A 10,921-nucleotide genomic window follows, 5' to 3' on the forward strand; every position below is an offset into this window, starting at 1 on the left:
ACGCGCCAGAGGGCGGGCTGCTCTGCGGCCTGCGTGATCACCGCCAGGAATTAATATGGTGCCGCACGCAACAGCGTCACTTCCGCCCTTACTTGTCCGGGAGCAGTATGTCTGAAGTGGAGGAGCAGCTACCGGTCTCTCCTCAGGATGGGGGCCGAGGCGAGTGTGTGGAAGAGTCTTCGGACAGAGGAGCCGCGGTGGGGGCTGCTGAGCCGCCTCCCCCTTCAGCTGGCTCCCCGGTGACCGAGGAATCCGCCGCCGAGGATACCAAGAAGAAAAGTAACAGAATGATTCCCCTGGGGGCGGGGCGAGAAGGGGCGTTCGCTCAGATTGCCAGGCCCATTGGCCAATGGGCCCGCCCACTCCAGCTTGCTCAGCCAATTAGGAAAAGCAGAGGCTGTGCGGCGGGGAGGAAATGCTGCGGGCGCGTTGGTATCTCCCGGTCGCGAGCGGGCCCACGGCCCAGCGGCCGGTCCCATGTCCCGGGTGCGGGGGGGAGTGAGCTGGCGCCGGGGTTGTTCCCTTTGCCTGCGTCCCACCGGCAGCTGCCGGTTTCCATCGCTCCCCGCGCTCAGTCTTCGCTTCCGTCCTAGTTGACATCCTGCTGAAGGCCGTGGGGGACACGCCGATCATGAAGACCAAGAAGTGGGCGGTGGAGCGGACCCGCACCATCCAGGGGCTCATTGACTTCATCAAAAAGTTCCTCAAGCTGGTGGCCTCCGAGCAGCTGGTACGTGCCCTGCCTTGTGCAGCCTCCGGGCCAGCTGCCACAGCTCGGTGTCATGTAGACGTGCCAGGGTAATCCCAGGGGTTGCAGGTAGGTGGAGAGGTGCAGCTGTGGAGCTGGCAAAGCTGCAGTCAGTACTGGGATGCTATGGGCTGCTTGTAAGTCCAGGTCTATGTTTGTGGGCAAAGTCGATGCAAGATATGTAACTCCAGCTATGTGAATTCTGAGGCTGGAGTCAATGCGCTCCCATTGACTTCCCTTATTCCTCCTGATAGTGCTGATGGAGGTGCCCTCAGTGTTCAATTTATTTGGTCTTTACTAGACCCACTGACTCGAATCATGGGGGCTTGATCACCATAGCATCCATCCCCCAGTACAGGTTGTCCTTGCTATAAGTCCAAGATATGGTCCAAAAAAGCAAATTTTTCTCCCCCACACCCAACTCATTTGCACCAATTTTTTGGTTGGGGGTTTGTTTGTTTGTTTGTTTGTTTGTTCCTACAAGCATCAATGACTTGAGTGCAGAATGGATGTATACCAAGGCGACTTATAGTGGGGATGCCCTGAAAGTGAAGATGTGACCTCAATTGCCTAAGTTGCTGCTTTGTACAGTGATGATGTACAAAGTGATGGTTCTCCAAAGGGAACCTGAGAATTTGTGCTTGCTGACTATGGAGCCTGTACACATTTGGTATAGCTAGGTTTTCGTCACCCCGGAGTGTGTAGACAGCCTGCATTGAGAGAAGGGGTATTTCCCTCTGAGGAACATCAGCTCCAAAAACAAAGTTAGCTATGTTAACATAAACATTTTTCCATTGGCATAGTTGCATCCACATTTACATTAGGTTAGCCTAGTTGTGCTGGGCACAAACTCAGCTGTCTAACAGGATATGGAAGATATAATAAAACAGAAGGAGAAACACCTCACTTATAGTGCACACAGGAAAATAAATCTCAAAAACCTTATTTGAAACAAAAGCAATTGAATTTTCCTTATGCACTTGTATAATGCTAGAGAACGGGAAGGCGGGCCTCACTGACATGATCAGCATACTGGAGAACATCTCCAAAGGGCTTTCTGTGTTATAACCCATCTCTGGGTGTTTGGCATTCTAGCAAAGTCCCTGTTGGCCAGTTAAAGAATAGAATTGCTAGGTTCCGTGCAGTACCTCTCTTCCTAAAGAACAGTAGCTTTGATGCAGAACTTTGAATGTGTAAACTGAGGTAAATATGGGGAACAGAAGGTAGCTTTCACCTTGTCCCTGACAGATATAGGGTTGAAGAAGTACTCCTCATAAATGGGAAGATCAACTCACCAGGCAGATTTTTCACCGTCTGTTATTTTCCCTCACAGTTTATATATGTGAATCAATCCTTTGCTCCTTCTCCAGATCAGGAAGTTGGGACACTATATGAGGTAACTTCAGTTTTTAGTATTGTTGTTAATATTTATTTAGTAAAAACTAACTGAATAATTGTCTGTCTTTTTAAATCCACTGTATGCTTGCTGTACCCAAAGTGGTGATATGAATTTGTTGTAACATCATGGCTATTGTGTGAATATATTAATAACGGATGACACTGTTTCATTTGTCTAATGACAAATGTTGCATTTGTCTAATAGTGAAGATTTAATTCACAAATGGACTGCTTTATTGGTAATCTAACCTCTTGTTGCTTTTCTCTTTTTCTGCTCTCTCTTCCTCCACCACCTCCCCTATAGTGTTTTGGAAGTGATGGTAAACTTGTACTTCATTACTGCAAATCTCAAGCATGGGGATAAGTGGAAAGCAGCCATTGATATCTAGGACTGGCCTCCAGAAAAGAAAAAGGATGGTAATCTTCAGAAACAATGTCCATGGACATACTGAAAAGAATTTTACATTACTGCCTAAGAATTTGTTTTGTTCTGTGCATTTATCTACAGAATGATGCCAATGTCTTGTATAAAAGAAGAGCTACATAGAAGTATGTGATCAGTAGCCTTTCTTCCTTATCATTGTGGTATAGAAATAATTTTACATGTGTCATCTGTAGAATAGAGACATCTTTCCTGTTGCAAAGCTCCTGGGTTGCAATATATGAAAAGATAATTATTTCATGCCTTCTGAACTGCATAACTCTGCATTGCTCTGAATACTGTATTGACGATATGGCTTCCCTTTCATAGGAGGGATATTCATTGCACATGTATACAGAGATAATGTTCATATCTATTAGGTGCAGTTTAATCTCTTACCTGTTGTGAAGGGTTTATTTTGAATGTGTAGTGTGCCACTTGTACCTCACTTCCTGGAAATCATTTTATAGGGTTTGTCTCATAAGTAACATATATAAACAATTGCACACGAGAAAAAATAAAGGTGACTGGTCAGAGAAGACCTAAGAGGCCACCAGCTACACATGTGCACGCATGCGCGCGCACACACACACACACACACACACATTGTGGGGGCACGGTAACCCCCATCCACCTCTGCCATTATTTTGCCTCTGTCCCGCCTTTGCTCTGTCCTGTCCCACCTCTTCCCCCAATTGAGATCATCACAGGGGCTAGAGGGGCTGGTGCCAGCAGCAGCAGTGATCAACCCCTGACACCCTCTCACATACAGGCGCACTTTTACCTCCAGTAGCAGGGTAAGAGACGCGAGGCAGCTCCAGCTGCTCCACTCCCGCTGGCGAGTTCAAGGCCAGTCCCACTCTCTCCTTTGGAACAGTGCTCTGGATGAGCAAAACATCTGAGGCTGACTTGGTCCACTTCCCTTAATGGTGAGTCGGGGGCTGCACCCTTCCTGTGAGTGCCAGGTCTTTCCCTCTTTCCCCACATTAGTCTCCTCTGCTGGCTGCTGACTTAGCAATAGCAGGAAACATGTTTCTTAGAATTATCCTAATTGTTTAATATTTTCACCAAAGTTACAATATGCTTGAAAAATGTGCTTGGCTGCTTTTACCCACCAGCAACATCAGAAAGAGAATGATCCAGGTATTGATTCTTTTCAGTTCCACGGAAATAGATGTTGGATTGCTAAAGCCTCTTATAAGCATGCTTCAACTTGTGCTCCTGCTTCACCTTCTGTACAGTCACTGTTCCAGCAAGAAAAATGGAACACTGCTTTGGGCTATTGTGACAACAGCTATTGTGACAACATCACAGGAAATGATCCTCCTAAAGAGGACTTGGTACTCCAGTATTGGAAGAAAGATACCGAGTCTCCATCCCACCCGTGCCCTGACGCCTGATGTGTGGGAAGGGAAGTTTGCCAAACAGCTCTGTTAAAGGGGTGGGTAAAGGCTTAATCACATTCCTTTACCAAATCACTTCCCTAGAAGTGCGGCTACATCCTGTGCATGCATAATTTGTATTATGTTTAGGATGTTTTAATCAAATGTGTGGTGGTTGGATATTTTTAATGCTGAAAGCTAAGATCAAAATTCTTTGATTTCAGCTACCATCGTTGCAACCAACCCATTAATGTATGCAAATATGTTGAGTATTTAAAAGATTGGAATTCTGAAGGATTATGAATGTGTTCTAAATCTGTTTCCAAATGAATAATTTTAATAATTACCATATTTTTAGAAAACTGATATACACCAGGTTATAACTCATTATTTATGAAGTTTTTATTTTCCAATAAATACAAAAACATTGCATTCTAAAACAATTAAACAACTGTCCCTTTGTTTAAATTCAAAACCAGAAAAATAAATGTTATCCTTTCAAAGCCAACTGTTGGGTTACAATGAAGCAATTATAACATAAAACAGCCACTAGAGGGCACCTGAAGACTCTATCACTTTTGCCTGTTAAACACCTGTGATTAGGTTACTCAAGCTTGTGGCTCCTGTGGGCAATGTATTTGGCTAGGAGTTAAAGCATGACTGAGGGTCTCTTAAATTAGTTTTAGACTGAGGTGGTCTATTTTAATTGTCTTAATTAAGCAAACTACTGGTGTGGTGCAGAAGGCCATTTGGAATTATGCAAGAAGCAGAAAAAAGGAAAGAATAGAAGCTAGAGGTGGAAAAGATATGTCATCTTATCCATCCACCCACCACTGCAGGATGGTTTCTTTCAGTTTTAAACTTTTCAGCTTTAAATGAAGCAAGGAATAGTGTTTCTCTTGCTCCTGAGGAGGGAATGGGTGGGATTTATAGTGCTAATAGATCTCATTGTTAGGTATCTGTTCTACATATGTGTTAAATTTGCTTAATTTTGTCCTATTTCAAACTTAGGGTTAAAAAGGACAGTGCCGATCATTTAGTCTACCCCCTGCCAAGATGCAGCATCTACCTCTTACTCACTTAGTAACATGTTTTTTTCCCCTCAGGACTTGGCAGATCCTTTCAGCCACACTAAATCATTCCTGTTTGTCCTTGCATTTGCACTTTTATAGACTTAAAGACCGTTTTTCTTTTCTTCTCTCACTTGTTAGCTAAAAACTGTTCTTTCAGTCTTTTAACTGGAAAAGTCTAGGGAGATTCTCTGATTTATTTTCATTCCTCTCCTGTGAATTCCTCCTTATTCTGTCCTTCTGGGAGGGAATGCTAGTCCTTAAATGCCTTTAAATACAGTTCTTCACATGTACCAGGTTTTTTAATCCAGGGTGATCAAATACTTCCAAGCTAACGATACACAGAATTGTGCAGGTAATCCTGACAGTCTGCATAACTTCCAGTGTAAATCACATTCCTATGTAATAAAAACTATACTTCAAGGTGTAACAGGGATTCTCTTCAAAATTCAAAAATGGCTGCAGTTGCTTACAAGGAAAAATTAAACTAGACTGTATTCATATTGGTAACTGCTTATAAGTGTTTTGTCTTGTGGAGAGAACACTACTTTTGTTCTTTTAATCTCCCCCTCTTATTTCTCATCTGCGTATGCTTTTCTATTTCTTGATTTCCAAAGAAATAATATCCAGTTGCCTAATCCTCTTCTCTCTTTGCCTCTTGGACATGCAACCTGGCTTCCTTTTGTTCCCTTCTATTCTGAACTTTCATAAACTGTTAGTGGTTTCTTTGGCCTTCAATGGAGCACTTGTGTTTTGTGCTCTCTATGGGTACGTCTAGACTACATGCCTCTGGCGCCAGAGGCATGTAGATTAGGCTACCCGACAGAGTAAAATGAAGCGGCGATTTAAATAATCGCCGCTTCATTTAAATTTACATGGCTGCCGCTTTGAGCCGACAAACAGCTGATCAGCTGTTTGTCGGCTCAAAGCGGCAGCCATGTAAATTTAAATGAAGCGGCGATTATTTAAATCGCCGCTTCATTTTACTCTGTCGGGTAGCCTAATCTACATGCCTCTGGCGCCAGAGGCATGTAGTCTAGACGTACCCTATGAAGCAGTAGTCCCAAGTACAGTCAGAGATACTGCTGGATGTTCCTCCTGTTTCCAGCTGCTTCTAGCAGTGATCAAGTGGCTAGCTCTCCATTGACCACAATAAATCACTCTGAAGACCACAAGTGATCCATATGACATCATTCAGGAACCAGTGTGATAGCAGTTCCTCCCTAAAAGAGGAGATTCTTTATCTGTGTCTGAAATGATAGATTATTTTATACACTTCATGAAGGTGAGTTACTAAACTCATTAAGGTGAGTGAATATATGGCTAGTAGGTAGAAGAATTTGAGCCAGAAGTGTGTGGTCTATGGAATCTGGCAAGGAGAGAAGCCACACAGAAAATATATTTTAATTGATGTAGTCACAGTTGTAATGGGTAATACAGGTCGAATCTCTGATCCAGCAACATTCGTGGACAATCTCTGGTCCAGCAACATTCCGCAAAAAGTGCTTTTGCAGAAAAGCGTCCGTACCAATCTAGATGCTCTTTTCTGCAAATGCTTTTAACGGAAAACTTTCCCGTTGCATTTGAGGGAAATCATGCCAGTCTAGACGTAGCCCATGGCTTGTTTTCCCACCATTGCTGGAAGCATACAGAGGCCCCTCTTCAATAGGGCAATGTTTTGCTTCCTATCAGGTGCTATTTTTGCTAATTATCCTTGTGGAAGCTAATGTTTTTTTGGTAGGGAAGTAGGGGATAGGCTGGGTCTGCAAATTCTCATCCAAGAGCTGAATATAGGGATGCCTCAATCAATGGGGCTGACCTAACTGAATCTGAGAGATTTCAAGGTGACACCTCAAACTCTCCTCCCATCTTTTTTGATGAAACTGAGTCAACTACCTGAGCTTGCTGGCACCTCTATAGTCCCTCCTCCAGCACCACCTCCTTGAACAGCTGCCCCTCCCATGGACTGCATCTCTCACCCTAGCCCCAGGATCATCCAGTATGAAACCCAGGACTAGTGCCCAGATTTGAGGGATTCCCCCATCTCTCCCCACCTTGGATTAATTCATCCAGTGCTGCCCCTTGGGCCAGTGCCCCTCAAAGGAGACCCAACCTCCCTCCCCCGCCATGGGCTTCTTTTCTCACTCACTCCCTGCAGGATTGTCCAGCCCCACTTCCTTCATCCCCCTACAATCCTACCCTCCCACCGCTCGCTCCCAATTGTCCAGCCCTCCCCCACAATCCTGCTCCCCCCCGGACCAGCCCACCCCCAATAATTACCCCCCCAATCCTGCCTTCCCCCTATATGCCCCCCCAATGGTCCAGCCCCTCTGGACCAGCCCCCTGCCCATTCATTCCCTCCCGCCCCCCACTCTCACCTCTGGGTCCCTGATATGCCTCCTTCCAGACATTTTTTCGAAGTGGCAGCTGAGCGGTAACAGCAGCCCTGCCCCCTCCACCTAGAGCGAGCCCCGACAGCAACCCGCCCGCCCATTGATCGGCCGCTGGGCCCCGAGCCAATCGCAGTATTGAAGAGGAGCCTCCATGTGCTTCCAGCAATGGTGGGGAAGCCGCTTCTCCTCACACTGCCAAGCTCCGTGTAGCCCCCAGGAGTGGTGTTGGTCTCTCATCTCTCCCCTCCCACAGTACCTTAAAACCTTCTCCTGGAGGAAAGGTTATCCCATGGAAAGTTTGGTTGTGGTAGGTCTTATAGGCTATGTCTACACTCGCGGCTTCTTGTGTCAGAAGTATGCAAATTAGGTTAAGCGTGGAATATCACTGAGCCTCATTTGCATACCTAATGAGCTGCCATTTTGCAGAAGAGGTTCTTGCGCCAGAAGGAGCTGTCTACACTGCCCCTTCTTGCGCAAGAAAACCCCTCTTGCGCATTGCCGTTATTCCTGAAAATAATTGGCATAACGGCAATGCGCAAGAGGGGTTTTCTTGCGCAAGAAGGGGCAGTGTAGACAGCTCCTTCTGAAGCAAGAACCTCTTCTGCAAAAATGGTGACTCATTAGGTATGCAAATGAGGCTCAGCGATATTCCACACTTAGCCTCATTTGCATACTTCTGATGCAAGAAGCCGCTAGTGTAGACAAAGCTATAGTGTCCAAGTTATTAGAGCACAAACATACAAACATTCCCCTTTATATATTAGATTTACCCCTAACCGTCTTCTAAGAGCCCAGTAAGCAGTGGAAGTGTTAAGACAATATTGACCTCCTGTGGTCTAGCAAATTCTCTGGTTCAGCACAGGTCAGATCCTGAGGGTGCTGGATTAGAGAGGTTCAACCTGTATCTCAATTTACAGATAAGCCTAAAATGAAGGAAGTGGTTCAGAAACACAAAAGGTTTGGCAGGATAATTTTGATAGAATAGGCACCCAGTCATGAAGTGAAATATGAAGTGTAAAGTAATGCAAGTATAAAATAATCTTCCATCTATGTATAGATTAAACAACACTTAGTTAATGCAGTACAATTGAAGAAATGCATAGTTAAATTGAAAAGAGTACCAAGTAGAGCATCAAATGGAAAACAAGTAAGAATGAGTGAGAGGTGACAAACTGAAATACATTAAACTAGTTAAGGTTTATTATAAAATTAAATCTTTAAGGTTGATGACTGGAACTACTGACATCACATTAAGATAGGGAGGCAGACCTAATCTGTGTGGGAATTAAAGGAAATCTTACACATCATGGGCCCATCAATGGAGCACTTGTGTTTTCTGCTCTCTAATATTGCTATTGGCTTCTTAATTTTTTTAAAGCAAAATAAGAGGAAATTGCCCACTCTCACTTTATTCAAGAGTGTGTGGCACATCTGTCAGAAGCCTAGATGTATTTTGTGCATTGTGATACAGAACTAAATTAGTTCGTAGCATCACTATTAAATGATGGTTACAGTGTCATTATACAGTTTCATGACTACCAAATGTGATTGGTGAGGCTCCTGAGTGTGCCAAAGATGTGGCATTTCTAGGTTTAAGAGCAAATAGTTAAATTGGAAACAAAGTTATAGTAAACCTGGTCTTGGGAATTGGAAAACATGGCTTCTTAATAATCATTTAATGGATAATGTAGTATTTGTTATGTTCATGTGGGAATTGTGTTTCTGTGGAGCATTGAAATTGAAGACTGGAATCTGTGTTCCTTGTAAGATGAGCAGTTGGGTAGCTACCCAGCAGATATTTAAATACCGCTCAGTTGTTTAGCAGAGTGCTCATAGTAGGCAGCATGTGTTTCTACTGGTGCACATTCACACATGCCTCAGTGTGCATAACAAAATTTATTCTGCACATGAGTGGGAAAAAAATAGGGAACACTGACATCACAATTAATCTGAGGGGAAATTAAAAGAAGTCTCGCCCATCTTGGGCCTAGTCCTAAAGTTCTTAATCACATAAAGCTTGATTATGTACTACTTATTTCTATTGGTAATCTCCAGGACTCAGAGAGAGAGAGAGAGAGAGAATTTACCAGTGCAGGAAAGAGGTGCTCATGAAGAATCTAGCTCATGTAACTGGGGGAGGGAGGTAGATACCTCGCACTAGACCCTACCCCATCTGTGGTTGGCCTCTTGCCCCCCTGGCCATGGCATTTGGAGCACATGCCCCTCCTGTCTGGAGCTATTATCTCTTTCCTGATTAAAGTTATACATACACAATGGAATAGTTTCAACAAGAGAGATAGGGGAAGCCACTCCGGAATACCCGCTCGCTAGGGCTCCAACTTTGGATCAAGTCCTTGCTCCTTGTGATGCAGAGTGGGGATTCAAACCCACATATCCCACTTCATTACAAGAAAGCCATTCATCAGCTCTTCCAGGAAATCAAGCCATATTCAGAGCATGCCAACTGAATTAGGCCCCAGGCAAGAAAGTGGGGATGGGGGACCTTGTTTGTGAATTCCACCAAGGTTTAGGAATGAGCTAGGTGACTGCTGGACATTCTCAGGATGTAGGTGATTGTGTACATGCCCAGCCACTGAAATTTGGGCATTTCTGGTATTTTAAGTGAAAACATGGCTGGCTCCTAACTCTGTAAACTCCTAAAGTCCCTTGGAACTGGAGGGTTGGTTCTGTGAATGCCAGTGTTGGACTTAACAGGCACTTTAGGCACTTAGGTGCAGAGGTGCTGAGAGCCCTTGAACCAAATTGTAAACCCAGTGTATAACAGAAACTACTTAAAGCCAGGGTGTGCAGCAGAATCCGTATTTCTAGCACCTATGCTTAAGTTGCCTAAGTCCTCCTTCTGAATCTAGTCGTCTAGCAAGTTATGGATTCTGGGGTAAAGTCTGTGGTCCCAAAATAAAGCATGATATACCTGTTCATAGAATGCCAGTCACCATGGCTAAGTGCTAATGGATGCAAGCAGTTCCATTTCACTAACTGGGACTACTCAAATGCAAGCTAATATTCAGGAGCATGACCTTAATGTGCTTTGGTACATTAAACTCTTAAAATTTATATCCTTATCATGTCTTTTATCTATGTTTTATAAAAGCTTTTTATGGCTTTTTTTAAAAAAATTAAAAACCTTTAAATTTCTTCATTACAACTTTTCTGCTTGGAGAAAAGTGTCAACCTCCATGTTATGGCTGTAGCATAAACACAAAGGTGTCTTGTTCATAATGATGACCCCATCCCCATGGTGACTGCATGACTATGCTTTGTCAAAAGGAAAGATGAGCCACAATGAGAGGCCTCACACACGTGGGAGAAAGGCGCTGAAGATGATATTGCTCTTAGTTTCTCCCCTTTTCTCAGCAGCAAGCATCTGTCCTCTCCCACTTAGCCCTCTGTTGCACATCTGCCAATATTAAAAATCTAGGAATCAGTTTGTTTGAAATGGGGAACAAAACTTTTTACTACACTAAACTACATGGAATTAGGAGGGATTA

At 44.0% G+C, this 10,921-nt stretch overlaps 1 protein-coding gene across 1 annotated transcript; it reads left to right on the forward strand.

The window, feature by feature from the left end:
• The first annotated feature begins 73 nt into the window (after positions 1-73).
• Positions 74-4,400, forward strand: ATG12 (autophagy related 12). The gene is made up of 4 exons (XM_006134484.5): positions 74-279; positions 594-730; positions 2,082-2,144; positions 2,451-4,400. The coding sequence occupies exons 1-4, from the start codon at positions 108-110 to the stop codon at positions 2,508-2,510; spliced, it is 432 nt and encodes a 143-aa protein (XP_006134546.2). The 5' UTR covers positions 74-107; the 3' UTR covers positions 2,511-4,400.
• The last annotated feature ends 6,521 nt before the right edge of the window (positions 4,401-10,921 follow it).

This window comes from Pelodiscus sinensis, chromosome 6 (genome assembly GCF_052426305.1).
Source record: "Pelodiscus sinensis isolate ZL-2025 chromosome 6, ASM5242630v1, whole genome shotgun sequence".
In the NCBI taxonomy this organism is placed as follows: Eukaryota; Metazoa; Chordata; order Testudines; family Trionychidae; genus Pelodiscus; species Pelodiscus sinensis.

Excerpts from the sequence above, each read along its gene's own strand:
- ATG12 (XM_006134484.5), top strand. The coding sequence starts at position 108 with ATGTCTGAAGTGGAGGAGCAGCTACCGGTCTCTCCTCAGGATGGGGGC. Across the intron at positions 731-2,081 it reads TGGTGGCCTCCGAGCAGCTG|TTTATATATGTGAATCAATC; the intron begins GTACGTGCCCTG and ends TTTCCCTCACAG. Across the intron at positions 2,145-2,450 it reads AAGTTGGGACACTATATGAG|TGTTTTGGAAGTGATGGTAA; the intron begins GTAACTTCAGTT and ends CCTCCCCTATAG.